This window comes from Somniosus microcephalus, chromosome 16, assembly GCF_052327205.1.
Source record: "Somniosus microcephalus isolate GS21.2 chromosome 16, FLI_Smic_1.0, whole genome shotgun sequence".
Lineage (NCBI taxonomy): Eukaryota > Metazoa > Chordata > Chondrichthyes > Squaliformes > Somniosidae > Somniosus > Somniosus microcephalus.
The window spans coordinates 75,901,780-75,925,507 of NC_141002.1; the positions used below are offsets into that span (position 1 = coordinate 75,901,780).

Here is a 23,728-nt window from a genome sequence, read left to right on the forward strand (position 1 = left end):
CAAGCTTTGCGACAGTCGTTGGGCAGCGGCCTCCTGCCACTGTCCGGGAACAAGATAGGTTGCCTGCACTCCACCGCGCCAACCAGAACCTGCAAGGCCCCCTCGCTGAACCGCTGCGCTCGCTCCCTGGCCCTCTCCATGGTCCTAGGCGTAAGAATGTGGCAGCAGGTCTGTCCAGGCCGAGAATCAGGGCTCCGATGCGCAGGGTGTGGCTGTAATCCAAGATCGAACCTCCCCTTTAAGAGCTGACCGGCGCCAGCGTGTCTGCGTGCAATCGCTAACTGGCCGCACCTGCGCTGCGCCCGCCCTCGGTGGTAGCGCCTCGCTTCTCCGGCTTAGCGCCTTAAGACAGTCGTGCAGCGTCTGTTTTAGCGCTGCAAGCACCTCCTGGGGCAAAGCAGGTCGATTTAGCAGTAGGTGGCAATAATTACGCCCCAAATGGGGCGATACTGAATTTCTCCCCTTTGTGGTTTGCGTTCCAGGAATGAAGTGGTGTGCTAAAACAAGCGCTCCACTTCCTTCCTGGAGCACAACAGGCAGCAGGCGGAGCGGTAGGTGTGCAGCACTGCACAATGGGCCGTGCAGCGCTGCCCCGTTGGAAGGCTCCTTCCTCCCTTAAAGGGAAGGGCGATTGCTACAGGCTCTGCAATGGAAAGCAACTTACCTGGTCCCTGACAGCAGCCGCGATCCGGCCTGATCAAGTGCAGCAGAGCGCCGGGCTGATCGAGTGCGGGGTGGGGGGGGGAAAGCAAATAAAACAGAGAATGAACATTTGAGCATTTTTTTCCCTACCTCGGCCACCTCGCCTTTAAGTATCGCCCCCGAAGCGCCTGGCCTCCCGATGAACACCTCCTGCAGCTGTCGGTGTTTTCGCCCGGCTATGTTGCAGGGGGTGGAACTAAGGTTTGGGTCCGGGGCGCAACCGGGGCGATGCGCATGGCGATGATGTCACAATCTCCGGGCAAAGGAGATCGGGGTGCAACGCCATACCGCTGCCGCAAACCTCCCGCCGAATTTAGCGGGAGGCGATATTCTCGCTGCGCCCAGGTGGTAAGAGGTTAGCACCCTGTTATCGGCCCCCCAGAGGCAGTAACCAGCCGAATTTCTAGCCCTTAGCTTACTAATATTGTAGTATTACTGTGTGTTTTTAATATTCAAGTTTTGCTTTTTTTGTCGGGATTTCATTTTTACCCATTTAAAATTCAAGATAGTTTTTTACTGCAGAAACTGCATTCACCTGCTCTGACTCTTCCTCTCAAAGAACGAAAAGGACTTGTGCCTGTCAAGACCTCAGGATGCCCTATTGCTGCTTTTCAGCCAATTAAGTACTTTTTTTTGAAGTGTAGTCACTGTTATAATGTAGGAATCGTGACTGCCAATTTGCACACAGCAAGGCCCAACAAACAGAAATGTTCTAATGACCAGATAATCTGTTTTAGTGATGCTGACTGAGGAATAACTATTGGCCAGGACACTGGGCAGAACGCCTCTGCTCTTCTTTAAAATAGTGCCATGGGATCTTTTATGTCCACCTGAGAGGGCAGATGGGGCCTCGGCTTCTTATCTGAAAGATGGCGCCACCGACAGTGCAGCACTCCCGCAGTACTGTGCTGAAGTGTCAGCCTAGATTTTGTGCTCAAGTCTTTGGAGTGGGATATGTACCCACAACCTTGACTCAGAGGGGAGAGATTCCCCACTGAGCCACAGCGGACACTCAGGGAGCACTGACTAAGGTTTCTGAGGATACCCCCACCACCAAAAATGTCAATTCGTTTTGTCATCATCTCCCTCAACATAACCTTCAGTGCTTTCTCAGAAAATGGAGCTATTCCTTTTGGAAACTCACAGGTTCTTGGCTCATCTTACACACTATTCAGCCTTTTCCACCAAACATGAAATGTAGGTATCCTTTAGGAGCTGCACCTGCGAATGTTTGTTCCTTCCTAGTAAATCCAGAACCCTTAACCAACCTCTCCTTTCCATACTCCAAGCATGTGCAATAAATTGGGCTAGGAGCACACCAGCAGATGCAAATTAGGGGCCCTCAGATTCCCTCTCTGCACCAGAAATGCAGAATGTATCAAGGCAACGACATTTGTACCACCACTGTGCCCCCAGTTGAATGTTGGCCTTAGCATTATTTTATACTAGCAGATCTCCAATGGTGTTGCACATGGTTAAATCAGAGGGTATGGTGTCTCCCTTACCTGGTGTTGCTGCTTTAATCTTTCTTTTTTGCTTTTCTGTCCCATGCTTCTTTTTCTGTTTTTCTCTCTTGCTGGGTACAATGTTGTGTGGAGGACATCTACTGATTTGTTGCAGCCACTCTTTGCGTTTATCTCATTTACATGCATTCCCACTCTTCCCATCCTGTCTCTTTCTTTCCCATCACCCCTCACATCCTGTCCCCATTACTCTACCCTTTACCTCAACATCTACCTCCCCTCTTCCCATCCCTTTCCCTCTTTCCTATCTCCTGCTGTCATTCTTCAACCCCACCTACTTCACCTCTTCTCACTTTTCCACTAAAATCCCTGTCCCAATCACCCCCCACCTTCCCCAATCACCACTCAATCCTACCACCTTTGCCTGTTTCCCCCATCCCCAGGGTTTTCTATTCTATGAAACGTTGTGCTAAGAGATTTCTATTTTATTTCTATTTTTAGGTGTCAAATAATTACGCAACACCCTCTAGTGGCCCAATTCTTTATGTTTGATCAACATACATTTTAAGAAGCTGAACAGACAGTTCAAACCTTACTGAAAATCTTAAAGTGCATATGATTATGTAGTAGAAATCCATAATTAGAAGCTATATTCATTTTTCAATGTTAGAAAAGTCTCATGTTTTCAGTCAAATATTTTTTTAAATTAAGATGCAGAAAACTGTCAGATCATCAACCCCTTTCTTATTGTTTTACTGCACTAATTCACACTACTCTCTCTTTCAGACACTGCAATTTCAGAATATTGTGTAGAATTTGCAGTTCTTAACTGTAAACTGTTGGACCAGCGCAATCTGAAATGTTCAGAGAAAGAGATCAAACCAGAAGCACCACTGAAAGGTAAACTGGGAGAAATTGGAAATTCTAATTGCTTTTAAGAAACAAAAATTTTAGTTTGCAACTTATATACAGAAAGGAGACATATTAATCAAACAACAGTATAATCTTAATGGTACTATTTTGAGGGGGGTGCAAGAGCAGAGGGACCTGGGGGGTGCATATTCACAAATCCTTGAAGGTAGCAGGGCAAGTTGATGAGGCGGTTAAGAAAGTGTATGGGATACTTGGCTGTAAATAGAGGCATTGAATACAAAAACAAGGAAGTCATGCTAAACCGTTACAAATCACTGGTTAGGCCTCAGCAGGAGTATTGTGTACAATTCTGGACACCACTTTAGGCAGGATGTCAAGGCCTTGGAGAGGGTACAGAGGAGCTTTACCAGGATGAGACCAGGGATGAGGGACTTCAATTATGTGGAGAGATTGGAGAAGCTGCGATTGTTCTCCTTAGAGCAGTGAAGGTTAAAGGGAGATCTAATAGAGGTGTTCAAAATTATATGGGGTTTTGATAGAGCAAGTAGGGAGAAATTATTTCCTCTGGCAAGTGGGTTGGTAACCAGATGTCATAAATTTAAAACAATTGGCAAAAGAACTAGAGGGGAAATGAGGAGAATTTATTTTACACAGAGGGTTGTTAAGATCTGGAATGCAGTACCTGAAAGGGTGGTGGAATCAGATTCCATAGAAACTTTCAAAAGGAAATTGGACAAGTATTTGAAGAGAACTAATTTGCAGGGTTATGGGAAAAATGCTGGGATGTGGGACTAAATTGGAGAGCTAGTTCAAAGAGCCAGCACAGGCACGGTGGGCCAAATGGCCCCCTTCTGTGCTGTAAGGTTCTATGTTCTTTGGACACTAAATAGCTCTTCCTGAAAAGTAGTCAGAATGCTCCTTTGCCTGGAATTTCTGCAGGGGTTCTCCCAATCTCTCACCAGAACAGCTGCTTACGTCGTTTCTCCGGTTTCTGCCGAAGTTACGGTGAATGATCGGGAGAACCCTCATGGAAATGTTACCCACCCCGTGCCCCCTCCCCATATCTGTTGTAAACCATCACGTGATACAAATATTTTTATAGTGTTCAGATTTCAGTATAAAAACCATGCACTTTATAATTAAAAGGAAATGGATGAGTTAAATATTGTCACAAACTGCAGGCTATTTTGAGCCTCCTTTTAGAACAGCAAAATTATGCAATTTGCAGCAAATGCTAATAATTTCATGGACCCTATGATGAGCTATACATCAGGACCCCACCTGATCAGTCCAAGTAGGAAGGGATTCAATTTGTCAGAAGATTCTATAGTCTGGTCACACTAGGATGAGTTGTTTTCTTACCCTTGTTATAAACCCTTCTGTCATGATCTGTTTATTGTAAAACCCCACTTCTACTTCTTTCTATAACAACTTGTATTTATATAGTGCCTTTACGTAGTAAAACATCCCATGGCACTTCACAGGAGCGTTATAAAACAAAATTTGACACCAAGCCACATAAGGAGATATTAGGCCAGATAACCAAAAGCTTGGTCAGAGAGATGGATTTTAAGAAGCGTCTTAAAGGAGGAAAGGGAGGTAGTGAGGCGGAGAGATTTAGGGAGGAATTGCAGAACTTAGGGTCTTCGCAGCTGAATGCATGGTCACCAATGGTGGAGCTACTGAAATCGGGGATGGTCAAGAGACCAGAATTAGAGAAGGGCAAATATCTCGGAGGGTTGCGGGGCTGGAGGAGATTACAGAGATGGGGGTGCGAGGCCATGAAGGGATTTGAAAACAAGGATGAGAATTTTAAAATCGAAGCTTTGCTTAACCAGGAGCCAATGTAGGTCAGCAAGCACAAGGGTGATGGGTGAATGGGACTTGGTGCGAGTTAGAACACAGGCAGCGGAGTTTTCGATGACCTCAAGTTTACGGAGGCTAGAACGTGGGTGACCGGCCAGGAGTGATTTGGAATAGTCAAGTCTAGAGGTAACAAAGGCATGGATGAGGGTTTCAGCAGAAGATGAGCTGAGGCAGGGATGGAGTCGGGCGATGTTCCGGGGGTGGAAATAGGCAGTCTTAGTGATGGCGTGGATATGTGATTGGAAGCTCATTTGGGGTCAAATATAACACCAAGGTTGCGAACAGTCTGGTTCAGCAGCAGACAGTTGCCAGGGAGAGGGATGGAGTCAGTGGTTAAGGAATGGAGTTTGTGGTGGAGACCAAAGACAATGGCTTTGGTCTTCCCAATATTTAGTTGGAGGAAATTTCTGCTCATCGGACTGGATGTCAGACAAGAGGTCTGACAATTTAGATACCGTGGAGGGGTCGAGAGAGGTGGGCGTGAGGTAGAGCTGGGTGGCGTCAGCATACATGTGGAAACTGATGCTGTATTTTCGGATGATGTCACTGAGGTGCAGCATGTAGATGATCCTTGGGGGATACAAGAGGTAATGGTGTGGGAGTGGGACGAGAAGACATTGGAGGTTTTACTTTAAGGATATATCTCCAAAACTCAAATAAATTTTCCATTTTTAAAAGCTCACTTTTCCCCCGAGAAGTTCAAAATGACATTAAATTTATGAGTTTCATTATTTTATTCTTAGTGAGCTGTTACTCTACATGTAAATGCCAAATAAACTCAATACAATTGGTAACATTTTCTTTTCCCATTCCTTAATTTCTCACTTCTTGAACACATTCTTAATACATGTGCAGGAAATCTTATTTCCAAATACCAAGGTTTAGCATCTAACAATTGCATTTACTTTCTCAGTTCTGCAGTAGCCTACCTACAGCAAAATGAAAAATGTTAGGTTTAAATGCTTCCATTTTTAACAAATTAGTAAATAAATGGTATTTAAATATTCAGAGTACTTTCAAAAGTATTTTAATGCCATAATTTAGGTGAAGCAACTGTGGAAATATTGTTCTGTAGCCAAAAAATAATACATTTAAAATACAACTGATGATAATATAGATGTGGAAATAATAACCCATTTTCTACCTATATTTGGCCATGAATTGTAGAGATGGGACACTTTCTAATTGTCTTATTCTCTGGAACCATTAGACACAATAGCCTCACTTAAAAGCAAAGTGAACAATATTGCACTTTTAATCTAGCATTTAATAACTATAATCATTTTAACCTTTAGTGTGCTATGAAGTAATTTACTCTTTCAAGCACTTACCCTGAACTTTCTATCTCTGTGATCATGAGAAATGCTATAGAATCGTTGATCCACTGTAGAATTCACCAGCTAGCGTCCACAAGCGTGCCCCTGAGCTTTTGGTTGCTTGCCATTTTAATTCTCCGTCCCACTCCTCGGCCTCCTACACTGTTCCAATGAAGCTCAATGGAAGCTCAAGGAACAGCACTTCATCTTTCGATTAGGCACTCTACAGCCTTCCGGACTCAACATTGAGTTCAACAATTTCAGATCATAACCACTACTCCCATTTTTTTTGGACAACTGGTGCTGGTAATGATTCCGCTGTTGCCATTTACAGCTCCTCTAAGCCCATCTCTCGTTTCTTTACTTGTCCCATTCCCACTCTCTTTTGCCTTGTACCATCATCCCTTTTGTCATTTAATCACTTCTTTCTTCCACCCCATCACGAGACATTCCCTTTTGTTCTTTCCTCCCCTGCCTCTGTACTTGCTTAAGAGCTATTACATCTCTAACTTTTTCCAGTTCTGCTGAAAGGTCATCGACCTGAAACGTTTACTTTGTTTCTCTTTCCACAGATGCTGCCTGACCTGCTGAGTATTTCCAGCATTTTCTGTTTTTATTATCACCAGCTAGTTTGATGGGCTGCCTTGTTCTTTTCATTAAGCAAAAACAAATCTGATAAAATACAAAGTGCCACTATTTTTATTTTGCCCCATTACATTTAGCGATTCTGTGATTTAGGCTGACAACTGACTATGATTTTTGTAAAGGATGCAAAGGGATTTATGATGCGTCTTGACATGCAAGTGGCAGCATAATTTGGGAATTAGGTTGGTGATCTGACTAAACCAAGAACTGCAAGACCACCTCCAGTAAGAAGATTCATTCCGTTAAGCTCGTGAGGCTGTATTTAACAGTGCCTAGGCAGTCCACAGGACCACCTGGGAACTTTATAAATGTACTTTTGTGTAGTGTACGTACCTTTAAGGGGAGAACTACTTTTTACAGCTCCTGTATACTGTAGTACCGGCAGTGATCACACCTGTATATAAACCCTGAGTAGGGATCTGTACAATTAGTTTTAGAGTAACCCTCATCCAGTAAACACCTGTTGATCGTTCCCTGCAGTCTCTTGTCTCGTTATTGAAGGACACAACATTAAGATACCTGGATCTAACATTGGCGACGAGCAGATTCAAACCTACCTGCAACTCTGCATCACCTCCCAGGGATTCGCTCCTGGAGAACAGTGAAAGAAGGCCGAGTCCAGAAGTACGGGCGTCGACCATCCAGCGGAGACTTGAGCATCGCAGATTAGACTGTTGAGAGCTGGGCTTGGTTCTCCAGGCGGTGGTCCAGCGGGCTGGCAACAGGTACGGCACAGATCCTTCCCGGACAGCGGCGGCTAGAGCCGACCGATGGCACAGAAAAATGCCGAGCAGCGTCGACGGGATAAGAGAGAGGGTAGAGTGCACAGGGCGTAGCCGGTGTTCAAGACCTAGCAGCGTCGACGGGAAAAGAGAGAGAGGGTAAAGCGCACAGGGCGCAGCCGGTGTTCAGGACCGAGCGGCGTCAACGAGAGGCGCGCGCAGGAAAACGCGCAGAGTGCAGCCGGGGTTCAAGGGTCGAGCAGCGTCCGCAGAGAAGAAGGGAGAGCGCGGGAAGAAAGGAAAGCGCGGGAGACGCCATTTGAGCCACAGCGGAGAAGAAGGGAGAGCGCGGGAGACGCCATTTTGAGCTACAGCAGAGAAGAAGGGAGAGCGCGGGAGACGCCATTTTGATCCAGTCTAACCACACCCAGGGATGCCGAAGAGTGGCAGTGTCACAGCGTTCAACAATGAAGTCGAAGATTGGGTGACATATGTTGAACGCATAGAAGTGTACTGCAAGGCGAATAAAGTGCCAGATGACAGGAAAGCGCTGGTATGGTTGAATTCCATGGGTGCAAAAATGTATGGCTTACTGCGAAACCTAGTAACCCCAGAGAAGCCAGTGGAAAAGGATTTTGAAAACATAGTGTCAATCCTACAGGACCAGTTAAACCCCACACCGCTGCTGATAGCAGAAAGATTTAAGTTTCACAAAAGGAACCAGCATAAAGATGAAAGTAATGCTGAGTATTTAACGGAACTGCACAAGCTATCGAAACACTATCAGTTTGGAACGGGACTAGCAGATACGTTAAGGGACAAGTTTGTGTGTGGGCTTCAAAGTGAAGGAACCCAGAAACGGCTTCTATCAGAAAAGGATCTTATGCTGGACAAGGCTTTCAGCATGGCAGTATCACACGAAGCAGCCGCACGGGGCGCTGCAGAGATACAATGGAGACCGCAAGAATATGGCACAAATGAAATGTCATACGGAATAGAGAAGTGCTATCGCTGCGGCAGAACAACACACGACCATAATGATTGCTGGTTCAAGGACAAAGTGTGCAGACAGTGTGGAAAAGTAGGACACATAGCAAGAGTCTGCAGGTCGGGAAAGAAAACCAGCAGCAAGAAATCTCCACAGGAGAAGTACAAGAAGGTACATAAGGTGACGGAGAGTAGTTCAGACGAACAGAAAAGTGATACAGACTCCGGAAGCAAGGAGCTGGGTTGTCTGAAACTACATAATGTGATCAAAACGGAGGATCACCAAACTATCTGGGTCACACTCAAGATTGCCGGAGTCCAAGTGAAAATGGAATTGGACACAGGATCAGCCCTAACAGTCATAAACCGAAGGGACTACAAGCGGCTATTCTCACATATACCCTTCAGAGATACAGAGATTGTCTTGAAGACGTACACGGGGCAAAAAGTCTACCCCAAAGGAAAAATAAGGGTGAATTTTATATATAACGGCAAGGAAACACCAAAAATGGACCTATATGTATTGCCAGATGGAGGACCACCACTACTAGGATGTGAATGGATCCGGAAGATACAGCTAGATTGGCATTCCATACAAGTACTGACTGTAGATGCCGAAATGGATGACGACGCCACACCTGGACAACTGTCAAAAATGCTAACCGACGCACAAGAAGTATTCCAGGAGGGACTCGGAACACTAAAAGGCATAACAGCGACAATCAAAATAGAGGAAAATGCAAGCGCAAAGTTTTTTTTTTAAGGCCAGACCGGTGCCTTATGTGATCCGCCCAGCCGTCGAAGCAGAGCTGGAAGGTTTGGAACGTTCAGGAGTACTGTCCAAAGTGGACTGGAGCGAGTGGGCTACACCCATCGTTCCTGTAATGAAGAGGTCGTTGAGTAATACGCCTGGGGAACCAAAGAAGGTTCACATCTGTGGGGACTTTAAGGTGACAGTGAACCCAGTCCTTCACACTGTACAATATCCGCTTCTGCGGATTGAAGATATTTTCGCCTCGCTATCGGGAGGGAAACACTTCACTAAGATTGATCTGGCCCAGGTGTACCTGCAAATGGAGGTAGAAGAAGCCTCGAAACAGTACCTCACGATCAACACTCAAAGGTCTCTACCAATACAACCGGCTGGTGTTCGGGGTAGCATCAGCTCCGGCTATTTGGCAAAGGGCAATGGATCAAGTCCTGCAAGGGATTCCAGGGACCCAGTGTTATTTGGACGACATCCTGGTCACGGGCGAAAATGACAGTGATCACCTCGCCAACCTGGAGCAGGTGCTCACTAGATTGAAGGAATATGGGCTCCGAGCTAATCGCCACAAATGCGAGTTTTCCCAGAAGCAGATCTCGTATTGTGGCCACGTTATTGATGAAGAGGGGTTACATAAGTCCCCTGAAAAAACTTGAGGCAGTAGTCAAGACTCCAGCACCGGAAAATGTGTCACAACTGAGGTCGTTCCTCGGGCTGGTGAACTACTACCATAAGTTCTTCCCGAATTTGTCTACAGTACGACACCCACTGAACACCCTACTGCAAACGGGGGTACCATGGAAGTGGAATGACGAATGTAAACGAGCTTTCCAGGAGTGCAAATAATTGATCACATCAAAAGAGGTGTTGGCTCATTTCAACCCAGCACTACCAATTCGGTTGGCGTGTGATGCATCACCCTATGGTATTGGAGCGGTGCTGTCGCACAAATTCCTGGACGGCTCGGAGAGGCCAGTAGCCTTTGCGTCTCGGTCACTAACCTCAGCCGAGCGTAACTACGCCCAGATTGACAGGGAGGCCCTCAGCCTAGTGTGGGGAGTGAAAAAGTTCAACCACTATCTGCACGGGCAGAAGTTCACCTTGCTGACTGACCACCAACCACTTGTCTCCATCTTTAATCCAAAGAAGGGCGTTCCGGTGATGACTGCGCAACGGCTACAAAGATGGTCCCTTTTTCTAGGGGCGAACCAATATGAAATCGAGTATAAGGGCACGAAACAGCATGGAAACGTTAATGGGCTATCACGCCTGACACTGCCTACTGCGGAGGAAGCACCAGCAGTGGACCCTGTCGAAATATTTTATTCGACTATAATTGAACGCTTGCCAGTAACTAACGCAGATATAGAGAAGGAGACCCGAAATGACCCGACACTGTCTCGGGTATATGACTTGACGGTGAAGGGATGGCCAACACATGGCGACTCACTGTTGCCAGCATTCTCATCCAGAAGAGAACAGCTGTCAGTATGCCAGGGGACCTTGATTTGTGGATCCCGAGTGGTAATTCCACCCAAGTTAAGGGAGAGAGTGCTCAATGAGCTTCACGAAGGCCATCTGGGAGGGGTGAAAATGAAAAGCCTTGCTAGGGCTTATTTGTGGTGGCTGGGGATCGATCAACAAATCGAGGACCTAACCAAGAGCTGCTCAGAATGCCAGAAGGTCCAAAATGCACCACCACATGCCCCTCTACACCCATGGGAGTGGCCCTCCTCTCCATGGCAACGGGTGCATATTGATTTTGCTGGTCCATTCATGGACTAGCCGTGGATGTGCACTCGAAATGGCCTGAGGTGATCAAGATGTCCTCCACCACCACGGAGAAAACTATTGCAATCCTACGGACCATATTTGCCAGGAACGGCTTGCCAGAGCAGATTTGCTCTGATAACGGACCACAGTTTGTGTCCGAAGAGTTTCGGAAATTTATGAAAAGGAATCGGGTAAGGCATTACACATCCGCCCCGTATCATCCAGCCACAAATGGATTGGCTGAGAGGTTCGTACAAACCTTTAAAAAAGCAGTAAGGGCCATGTGCGATGACGACATTCCACTGCAGCATAAGGTGGACAATTTCCTGTTAGCCTACAGAAATGCGACACATGCAGTCACCAACCAGACCCCGGCCATGATGTTCTTTAACTGAAGGTTGAGATCTCGTCTGGATTTGCTCAGACCAAATGAACGAAGAAATGTTGAGAATAAGCAATTCCAGCCCATCAATGAGAAGCCGACAAGGAGCTTCAATGTAGGGCAACCAGTCTTGGCCCGCGACTACCGAACAGAGAAATGGCAACCAGGAATGATATGCACATGGCAGGGGCCACTAATGTACACAGTGGATGTTGGGGAGAACATTGTGAGACGCCATGTCGACCAGATCCTAGAGTCACAGGAACGAGTCAACCCCATGTCTCGCATACCTGGTGATGAACCCGACATACAGGTAGCATCTACCCCAGAAACAGTAGCATCGGAAGCTGATGAACTAACCGACGACAGGGGGCCAGAATCGCCTCCGCACCAAGAGCAAGACACTCAGGAAAGGCGCTATCCAGAAAGGATCAGGAAGCCGCCCCAAAGACTGAATTTATAAATGGACTATTTTCAGTTAATGTTGCATGTCAAAAGTGTTAATTGTTAAATGAATGTTATGGTACTGTTAATCTAAAAGGGGAGGAATTGTAGTGTATGTACCTTTAAGGGGAGAACTACTTTTTACAGCTCCTGTATACTGTAGTACCGGCAGTGACCACACCTGTATATAAACCCTGAGTAGGGATCTGTATAGTTCGTTTTAGAGTAACCCTCATCCAGTAAACACCTGTTGATTGTTCCCTGCAGTCTCTTGTCTCGTTATTGAAGGACACACAACATCAAGATACACGGATCTAACATTTTGAATGAGACAAATGAGTCTGCACTCACAAAACCTTAAAAATTAGCTGCTGGGCACAGAGGTCTATGCATGCATCCAAGCATAGATGCACATTGGTTCTTTGTCACTAAATGTACAGCAAGCCACAGTGCAGTTTGGGTCTTTCAACTGCAAATTCTGCTCTACAGATATTGGGCCAGATTTTGCTGAAAAAAAAATAACAGCATGTGAACGCCGTACGCCGTTGTCAATGTGCAAACCGACCAGCAACTTGTGGTGAGGAAGAGAAACCCCATGAACTGTGAATCGCCGCAAGTTGCTGACTGATTTGCGCCGCTCCGCCATTAGCTTTGTGAAAATGGCATCGCGAGCTCTACATCCCCATGAAGTTGTTGTCTTTGCACATTAATTGCCCATTAAACTCACCACAGAAAGTTAAGACTAGTAATTTACAGTGTAAGTACCATTTTAATGATGTGATCATTGTTAAGGACTGCCAATCAACCTCTCTTGCCCAAAAAGTGAACAATTAAAAGTGTGGAGTTTAATTCCTTCAAGCAGTGTCCCCTCCCACCCCCAATTGTGGACAGACTCCCGTAACAGCAGGTTATTTAAATGAGGCTCTTCCATTAAGATTGGCAGGGCCTCCACGTCCCCGGTCTTGCCGGGTTTTACCTACATTTCTGTGCTCCCTCCTCGCCTCCCTGTGAGTTCATAATCCCAACAAGTTGTACAAATGAAACCAATAAATGGAGTCATTTGTGGACCATGAGAAATGAAAGAAAAGAAAAACTTACATTTGTATGGATGCAAAAACCCACTGATTTCAATAATGTTCTTCAGGAAGGGAATTTGCCACTCTACTTTGTCTAGCCTACACCCGTCTCCAGCCCCACGCCATGTGGCTGACTCTTAATATTCTTGCAAACCACTCCATTGTAAAAACAAATGCTAGAGAATGCCCACAACACCTTCTCAAAGTATAGCCTTGCCCACATTTTGAGAATTAAAAAAACTTGTAATAATTTGTATAAAAAATAGCTCCTCCAAAAAAATGTAGCAACAATCTTTCACATTGTGAGGAGATGACGAATCCGTTGTTCTGGGAAATTATTTTATATCACATAATAGCATTCACTGTTTATAAATAATGGCCACATATAATGTGGACTAACTTACTATGGGTACCAGTAGCAATTTATATTGCACATAACATCTATGCATTTCTGAAAGTTTTAACGTATACCTAATTTACTTTTAATTTGTCATTTAATCTCTCCTGTCTTCCACCCTATCACAGACCTTTCCTTTTGTTCTTTCCTCCACTCCCCCCACCTTTCCCTGCCTCTGTACTTGCTTAAAAACGATTACTTCTCTAACTTTTTCGACTTCTGACGAAAGGTAATTGACCCAAAATGTTAACTCAGTTTCTCTCTCGACAGATGCTGCCTGACCTTCTGAATAGTTCCAGCATTTCCTGTTTTTATTTTGGATTTCCAGCATCCACAGTGTTTTGCTTTAGTAATTTAATGCCTCCTGCAGTATCAGCCTTAGCTCAGTGGTAGCACTCTTGCTTGAGTCAGAGGTCATGGGTTCAAGTTCCAGAGCAGCACATGACTGCAGCTGATACTTCAGTGCAGCGCTGAGAATGCTGAATTATTGGAAATGCTGTCTTTGAGATGAGACATTAAACTGAGCTCCACATGCCTGTTGAGATGGATGTAAAAGAACCCGTGCTACTAGATGAAGAAGAGCAGGGATTCCATGACCGACATTTATCCCTCAACCAACACCACCATTAACAGATTAAGTGGCAATTTTTCTCACTGTTGTCTGTGGGAACTTGCTATGTACAAATTGCCTGCTACATTCATCTGGAAAACAGGGACGACATTCCAAAAGCAATTCATTGACTGAGAAGTGCTTTGGGAACATACTGAGGACATGAAAGGCATTATATAAATGCAAGTTATTTCTATTCTTTAAAAATAAAATCTGCCTCAGATGTTCCACAGTATGAAGTCGATATTCATACAAATTTCATCCGCATCCCAATCAATGGTTGAATCATTCGATTACATAAGAACATAAGAAATAGGAGCAGGAATAGGCCACTTGGTCCCTCGAGCCTGCTCCGCCATTCAATAAGATCATGGCTGATCTTGGGCTCAAAGCCACTTCCCCGCCCGCTCCCCAAAACCCTTCACTCCCTTATCTTGCAAAAATGTGTCTATCTCCACTTTAAATGTATTTAATGACCCAGCCTCCACGGCTCTCTGGGGCAGAGAATTCCACAGATTTACGACCTTCTGAGAGAAGAAATTCCTCCTCATCTCAGTTCTAAAAGGGCGACCCTTTATTCTGAGACTATGCCCCCGAGTTCTAGATTTCCCCACGAGGGGAAACATCCTCTCTGCATTTACCCTGTCGAGCCCCCTCAGTATCTTATATGTTTCAATAAGATCACCTCTCATTCTTCTAAATTCCAATGAGTATAGGCTCAACCTGCTCAACCTTTCCTCATAAGTCAACCCCCTCATCTCATGAATCAACCGTGTGAATCATCTCTGAACTGCCTCCAATGCAAGTATATCCTTCCTTAAATAAGGAGACCAAAACTGTATGCAGTACTCAAGGTGTGGTCTCACCAATACCTTGTACAGTTGTAGCAGGACTTCCCTGCTTTTATACTCCAACCCCCTTGCAATAAAGGCCAACATTCCATTTGCCTTTTTGATTACTTGCTGTACCTGCATGCTAACTTTTTGTGTTTCATGCACAATGACCACCAGGTCCCTCTGAACTGTAGCATTTTGTAATCTCTCTCCATTTAAATAATAGTTTGCTTTTTTATTTTTCCTGCCAAAGTGAATAACCTCACACTTTCCCACATTATACTCCATCTGCCAAATGTTTGCCCACTCACTTAGCCTGTCTATATCCCTTTGCAGATTATTTGAGTCCTCTGTACAACTTGCTTTCCCACCCATCTTTGTATCATCCGCAAACTTGGCTACATTGCACTCGGTCCCTTCATCCAAGTCATTAATGTAGATTGTAAATAATTGAGGCCCGAGCACTGATCCCTGTGGCACCCCACTGGTTAACGTTTGCCAACTGGAAAATGACCCATTTATCCCAACTCTCTGCTTTCTGTTAGTTAGCCAATTCTCTATCCATGCTAATATATTACCCCGAAATCCGTGAGCTCTTATCTTATGCAGTAACCTTTTATGTGGCACCTTATTGAATGCCTTCTGGAAATCCAAATACACCACATCCACTGGCTCCCCTTTGTCCACCCTGCTCATTACATCCTCAAAGAACTCCAGCAAATTTGTTAAACATGATTTCCCTTTCATAAAACAATGCTGACTCTGCTTGACTGCATTACGATTTTCCAAATGTCCTGCTACTGCTTCCTTCATGAAAGACTCCAGCATTCTCCAAACGACAGATGTTAGGCTAACTGGTCTATCGTTTCCTGTAATTTGCCAACATCAGAGTTTCAACTTCCAAAGGACAGAATCCCACTGAGATGAAACCTCTATTCCAGGATCCTCCAAAGAGCCAGCTCACAGGAGGCTGTTCCGTTTCTTCTTACATTCAACATGAATTATCCCACATAGTACAATCCAAGCAGAAGTCTTTGCAGAAGTCACTTTTTTCATAGGAATGTTTCCTCAGGCATTAATTCATTCCCCATACAATCTTAGAAGAAGTGGATAAAGGAAGCATTTGCTCACCATTAAGGGGCTTCTGCTGTACAATAATGATTAGTAAGAATGATGTGAAATAAGCTAAAAATTCAGGGCTAGGCAGTTGTAGCTACAAAGGACCTGAAACATGAAAACTATCATAACTGATTCCATAAAAGACTGCACATGACTGTTCTCATACATTTCAAATAGTTCTCTCGACAGCCTACTGGGTAAAGGCACCGCCGGATGTATTACTAAGCCATAAAGAACAAAAGGTCTGTGCTTAGTCAGCTGATCTCATTCGAGGCAGGAATGCTATAATTGATCTCAGTGCATCTGGACGAGGAAAGGGAAAGCAATTAGCCAGATTCTCTGCTCCTAATTGCTATCCAGTGACATATGTTGGAAAGCGTGTGACTGTGGATGCTGGATGAGGACTGGGTCAGGCTTGTCTATGATGCTCCACAGGCTTGAATTGCCGATCATAGTTTAGTCTCCTATGTGAATCTTGGGCAAGGTACCAGAGTGATAATGGTGTCAATTGAACCGTGCCCCCAAAAATGTCAGCATCTTCAGCAAAGGAGAGGATAACACTTGAAAATAAAAATCAAGAATATATCAAAAAATAATATAGGAAAAAATGTTTTTAAAATTCTTCTGTTGGCTCTGCAGCATATCTATTTATCTGCACAAAAATCTAATGTGCATCCTGTTCCAGACATCACAGGTTTGTTACAAATGCAGAACAATCTTCATAAAAAGAGAAAGAAAACCAGTTAACGCTGGGTGGATCTAACCTGTGTAGGGGGTGGTGTGGTTGGGTGGCGCGTGCGCCCAGTCAGTTATGCCCCTGACTGTTTGTGAGCGGTTCGAATCGCTCCCACGCCCCTGGGTTCAGACACCGGACTTAGGTACAGGCAGCAATACAGAAAAGACTCAAGTAGACAGGTGGTTTGGATGTAAGAAAACCAAGATTTTATTAAAATAGAAATTAACACAGTCTTACGAGAAGTTACTAGTATAAAATTACAGGCAAATACCAATAACTATACTTATACAAGGAATGGGGAACACACGGCACATCGAGCGAAAACAAACTATCTTAACAATCCCCTTATCCTTATCCCACCCCCTATACCTAACTAGATTAAGCTATGAGGGGCCAGAATTCATGCTCACCAATCCGAAATAAAGCCAACTGTTAATGAGTGCGAGTTTTGAGGTCTGGTCTTTGGTCTTTCTAGGTACCCCGTCGCCACGTGGTCTTCAGGGGCGCGGTGCTGGACCTGCTGCTGCGACACACCTTCTCCCCTCCGCTGCCGTCGTCGTCTCGTCGCGATGGGTTCTCCTCTTCTTCTCCCTCGGGCGGTCGGCGGCGGTAACGTTGTGCCTACAGGGCAGTTGGCAGTTTTAACTGTCTAGATTTTCCTACCCAAGCTTAAGAATGCCAGTCTATTCGTCGTGGTGTGGCCACCTGCGTTTTCACAGTGTTTAACAAGATGTTCGTCTTCCCAAGTGCCAGCTTGTAACTAGACGCTTGGTTTTTATCGATACGTTTTTCGCTACCCTGCTCTGCCCTTATCGAGTTGTTATCGTCTTCTTCATCTCTACTCGTCTTGTCTCGGTGGACTACTGTACAAGTCCTGGGCTACCTGCTCAACTTCGTCTCGCCCCTTTCTGCGGCCTGGGCATCCTGGATGGCTATGGACTTGGGTCTCGTTCCCCTCGCCTGCTGTTGGTATGGTGTAACTGGTTACTGAAAATCTGCTACGGGGAGAGAACCCACCACGAGGCCAGGGCACGAATACAAGCGGCAGCCCAAGAGGCCGGAGCCACGAGAGCAGGGACAAGAGCAAGCGAGCAAGAGAGCAGAGCAAGAGAGAGATTGCTACCCGGGGCCTGCAGTTATACTCCTTACGATAGCCCCTTATCTGCGCGCCAAATCAGGTTAGTTCATTGTTCCAATTCTGGCGGGTTAGTTTAAATAATTGTAGCAATCTAAACTAACTGTTTTTAGATGGCCGTTTATCGCACCTAATGGCCTGATGTCTGAGCTGTATTGTTATTAATGCATTTTGATCGGCCTGTCCAGCCTCGATGGCTTCCTTAAGCTGTTTCTGATTATTTATGCAAACAACTTGATGTCCTCAAGTATAGGCCTAACTGGTTTCGATCTGTCTACGATTTGGCTTAATGCATATTCAATGTTCTGTGTCTGCTTTTCAAAATACAAAGTCCTTTTCCACAGAAACTGCATTTTAGGTTTCAATTTCCCCAAAAGCTGCTTGTGCCACAGAGTCCAAGCTTTTAAAATCTTGTAGGCTTTTGGTCACGAGGTGCGGACACCATCTTTGGGTACCCTTTTTTAAAAATGTCCATGCAGGGTCCCTTTTATTAATAATAACCTTTGGGGGAAATGTGGAAATTTTGCGAATCTTACACCTGTAGCCTGAATCACACATTTCCCAATCTGCATAGTTCCTTCACCAAACAACTGAACTCAATGGCTTGGGGATTTATGTACATAACAATAGTCAGATATTATGGCCTTAAAGATACAGATGCACCTTAGCATAATAATACATTGAGGGTTGCATGGTATAACACTCCGGTCCTTTTAAAATAGTGCATCATCCAACTTATTATTTGCAACATCTGCGAGTGCGATGAAAAGAAAAATACCCTTGATCTTGTGATTGGAAACTTGAATATTATAAACAAAATTTCTCTGCAACCGACCAATACACAGCAAACCAGCATCCCCGATAATGTTGTTGGTGTGTAACCTTTCAAAATGTATCAATATTTTTGCAATTGGTCAAATAAGCACCCTGACATAAATCACATGAAAGAGAAAATCTACGTTAAATTATAAAAATGAAAAACATACTCTTAATTCATCATATATTAGTAGTGATAAATAATAACTCTTACTTCGATGTCATTTGTTTTCCCAAAGTATGCAGTTGTATGTAACAGAGTGCTGCCATTAATGCACCTATGTAAAATGGAGAAGTTACAATTAGAATAGTTTTGTCTGGCTCCAATTTATACAAAATTCCCTTTATATAAAAAGGTGGAGTTACCCAATATGTGGATCTAAACTTAAAGTATGCTTACACCAAGTTGTTACAGCACAAAAAGACAAATTCAAAAAGTCTCATAACTTTTGTGCAAAACAAATTCTGAAAGTTATGACCATTCACCCACCATTACATTAGTCGTCTTCTTCTTAGGCAGTCCCTCAGAACCGAGGATGACTTGCTTCCACATTAAAAATGAGTTCTCAGATGACTGTTGAGTCCAATGCGGGACCTACAGTCTCTGTCACAGGTGGGGCAGATGGTGGTTGAAGGGACGAGTGGGTGGGGTGCTTGGGTTGACGTGCGCTCCTTGCGCTGTCTGCGCTTGGCTTCCGCTTGCTCCTGGCGAAGAGACTCGAGGTGTTCAGTGCCTTCCCGGATGCTTCTCCTCCACTTTCTGCGGTCTTGGGCCAGGGATTCCCAGGTGTCAGTGGGGATGTTGCACTTTTTCAAGGAGGCTTTGATGATGTCCTTGAAGCTTTCCCTCTGCCCACCTGGGGCTCTCTTGCCGTGCCGGAGCTCCAAGTAGAGCGCTTGTTTTGGGAATCTCGTATCGGGCATGCGGACGATGTGACCCATCCGTCGGAGCTGATCGAGCGTGGTCAAAGCTTCAATGCTGGGGATGTTGGCCTGAGCGAGAACACCGATGTTGGTGCGCCTATCCTGCCAATGGATTTGCAGGATCTTGTGGAGGCAGTGTTGGTGGTACCACTCCAGTGCTTTGAGGTGCATGCTGTACATGGTCCATGCCTCTGAGGCATACAACAGGGCGGGTATCACTACTGCTCTGTAGACCATGAGCTTAGTGCCGGGTTTGATGGCCTGGTCTTCAAACACTCTCTTCCTCAAGCGACCAAAGGCTGCACTGGCAAACTGAAGGTGGTGTTGGACTGCGTCATCGATGTCTGCCCTTGTTGACAGTAGGCTCCCAAGGTATGGAAAGTGGTCCACGTTGTCCAAGGCCTTGTCGTGGATTTTGATAATCGGGGGGCAGTGCTGTGTGGTGGGGGCAGGTTGGTAGTGGACCTTTGTCTTATGGATCTTTAGTGTAAGGCTCATGCTCTCGTACGCTCCGGTGAAGGTGTTGACGATGGTTTGGAGTTCAACCTCCGAGTGAGCGCAGACGCAAGCGTCATCGACGACAGAGGATGGGACGACCTTGGATCTGGACTGGAGGCGATGGAGGTTGAACAGTTTCCCATTTGTTCTGTAAATTAGCTCCACTCCAGCAGGGAGCTTACTGAGGGTGAGATGGAGCATTGCAGCAAGGAAGATCGAGAAGAGCGTTGGTGCGATGACACAGCCTTGCTTGACCCCGGTCCATACGTGAATTGGGTCTGTGATGGAACCATTGGTCAGGGTTATGGCTTGCATGTCATCGTGAACCAGGCGGAGGATGGTGACAAACTTTTGAGGACAGCTGAATTTGAGGAGGATACTCCATAATCCCTCATGGTTGACAGTGTCGAAGGCCTTTGTGAGATCAAAGAAGGCCATGTACAGCGGTTGGTGCTGTTCCCTGCATTTCTCTTGTAATTGACGTGCAGAGAAGATCATGTCCATTGTGCCCCTTAGTGGGCGGAATCCACATTGCAACTCTGGGAGGAGCTCTTCGGCCACTGGGAGAAGGCGATTGAGGAGGATTCTTGCGATGACTTTCCCTGTGGCAGACAGCAGGGAAACTCTTCTGTAATTACCGCAATCAGACTTGTCACCTTTCTTGAAGATAGTCACAATTACGGCATCTCTGAGATCCCCTGGCATGCTGTCCTCCTTACAGATAAGAGAAATGAGTTCATGAATTCGCGCTAGTAGTGCTTCTTCACCATGCTTTAGTGCCTCGGCAGGGATTCCATCTGCTCCTGAGGCCTTACATACGAACATACTAATTAGGAGCAACGGTAGGCCACTCGGCCCTTTGAGCCTGCTCCGCCATTCAATAAGATCATGGCCTTGTTGTTCTTCAGTTGTCGGATGGCCTTTTCATCCTCATGCCTGGCTGGTGTTGTGCTGAGATGGTGGCGGGTGGCGGGTAGCGTGCTGCGGGATGGAGTTGAGGACACTCGCATTGAAGACAGAGTCTCGGTTAAGGAGATCTTCGAAGTGCTCCTTTCAGCGAGCACTGACTGCCTCTCTGTCCTTGATGAGTATCTCTCCGTTCTTGTCCCACAGTGGGGTAGGACCTTGGGTGCTTGGGCTGCAGATGGTCTTGACTGCACTAAAGAATCCACGTACATCGTAGGGAAATAGTCACAATCTAACTAAATAAAAGCTACACAAATAAATTAGCAAAATACTGTGGATGTTGGAAATCTGAAATAACAAACAGAAAATGCTGGAAACACTCAGCAGGCCAGGCAGCATCCGTGGAGAAAGAAACAGAGTTAACGTTTCAGGTCTGTGACCCTTCATTGATTCAAAACCTACACACTAATTAACTGCAACATTTTGATGCAAAATTCAATATAAGTAGAATAGGTGGCAGCTGGTGAACAATTTATACACTACTTGCACACAGTCAATCAAAGATTTTCAGGGTCCAGTTAACCAACACTGTAATGCCTATAGCCAAACTAGAGGTAACACATCTGACCCAGAAGCAAATGCTTAAATATTAACGACCTCTCCTAACAGCGACCAGCTGAACAGGAGTAAAGAAGTGATTGCTGAGGATTTCAAGCGCTAATCAAAGCTATACTCAGCTTTCACTGTTCACTTGCTGCTGGAGATTTGAAGAGGACTTTTGAAACACATCGGGAGACTTCACCAACACTATCAACATTTATTCCAGAAATTCTCTGAGGACTTCACTCATAGCGAGTGAGCGCTGTGCTACTCTACCTTACAGGAGTCACAAGGAGAAAGGGAGTGCTTGGTCATTGACGTCTTACTAGGGGTCCACTTGGTCTGGAGGATGAATGGGGGGAGGAAGAGGACATGAGGCCAGGCAGAGCCTGGACCTCCAGTGCCGCGTCCTCTGACCTGCCTTCTCCCTCAGTCCCTGAGCCATCTTGAAATGTTCCATTGTGTGTCAGCCAGCCCACTCCACACCTTCTAATCAGCGCTTGAGTGCGAAACCGGCAGGTGTCAGTTTTAGCACCTCCAGGCAAGTTTAAATCATGGTAATGATCAATTAGACCCAAAATTGCAGGCTAAAACCAGACTTTCAAACAGGCGTATCTTATTAGCACAGCACCCATTTAGTGCCTGTTTTCACCCTTACACCAAACTAACCCCCTTGTTTTATTACACCCAGGGTGCCTCAGGGATTTTTTTTATGTGCTGGTATTTAAAGGTCCCTTTTTGCTCAAAAAAACATGTTTGACCATTTTTTTCCCTTTTCCATCCTGTGCTTTTAACCATTTGAAAAATCAACTATGGGGTTGTTAAAACATAAAATGAACAAACTTTTAAGTTAGGGAAAGCCTGAACATTCCATGTGATTGCCTGGATTTGTTAATAAAGCCACTAAACACTTAATTGAGCAGGGATACTAACACTGCCTTCTTAAAGCTCTTCAACATTACTCATAGGATTACAGATGGCCAGTGGGGGGCAGGAAGGAGGATGGCGGGGGGCGGGGTCATGATCCTCTCAAATCGCTTCGAGGTTGGCCTATTTTATATGTCAGGACTCAGCCAATACTGACTGCAAATAATTTACTCACAACTTTTAAATTCCCAATCACGATCATGTCGTGGTTTTGAGTCCGACACGAATGGCAATGCGGCATTGTGCCAAATCTGGACTTTGAACCCCCTCCTCAATCCTTTGGCCTTAGCTGGCAGCAAGTTAGAAGTGTGTAATTCTTAAGAACTTCACTTTGGTGGGAATTATAAATGTTCACAGAACCTCCTAGACTGAAATACAGCCTTAAACTTAAAATCACCTATTGAATGAATCTTAAACAGACAAACATGAAAGCATTCAAGAAAAGACCATCAGGTGCTTCAAGTCCCGCCCTGGGTTATATTTTTCAACCAGCATCACCACCATATGAATGACAAACACACTTGCTCCAAACCTCCAACATACTCTCAATGTGGGCACCAACCTGCTGAAAGTAAACAAATCAACAAATGTACCAAAGATATGCTCACATAGGAATGCTGGCAGCTGGAAAATACACCCCCATCTGTTAAATGGTGCAACCTCATGTGCCAACCTCCCAAAATTGGTACCATTGCTCAAATCCAGGCACCTGCCATCTGTGCGTGATACAATGGTCCACTCCCTAACCAGCAAGTGCCTAGGTAGCACCATGATCATCAATATACTGGCTGAGCAGGGAAACCAACCCACAAAGGAAACAGGTAGGCTCCACATCATGTAACAAGGACACCAGGGGTTGATAGTCCTGGTGCCAAGGAGAGCACCCCAAACTCTACAAGAAACAAAAGATTCTGCAAGCTCAAGACAGATGATGCTGACTGGATGGACCAAGCTACCCCAGGATCCTGGTAACCACCAATCTATTCTGATCATCGCTCCCTTCTGAACCTCTAACACCAGTGCCTGATAACACCGGATTATCGACCTTTCTGGCTTTAAACCAGTTGGCTTGCATGCGCCATCCCTCTGGCCTGATGGCTGACTAACAACCTGCAATTCCAACCAGTAAACAGCCTCACATCACAGGTTCCAGACTGTCTTTTAACCCTCAGGCATTAAATAAACCTGGCCTCTGATTACCACTCTAACCCT

The 23,728-nt window shown here is 45.3% G+C and overlaps 1 protein-coding gene across 1 annotated transcript in view; it reads right to left on the reverse strand.

Moving 5' to 3' along the window:
- Positions 1-23,728, reverse strand: part of LOC147106299 (ankyrin repeat domain-containing protein 61-like) — a 103,869-nt gene that overhangs the window by 42,430 nt on the left and 37,711 nt on the right. The window contains exon 7 of the mRNA XM_086009290.1: positions 18,876-18,939. Within this exon, the coding sequence (XP_085865416.1) occupies positions 18,876-18,939 (64 nt within the window). The remainder of the gene's footprint in view (positions 1-18,875; positions 18,940-23,728) is intronic.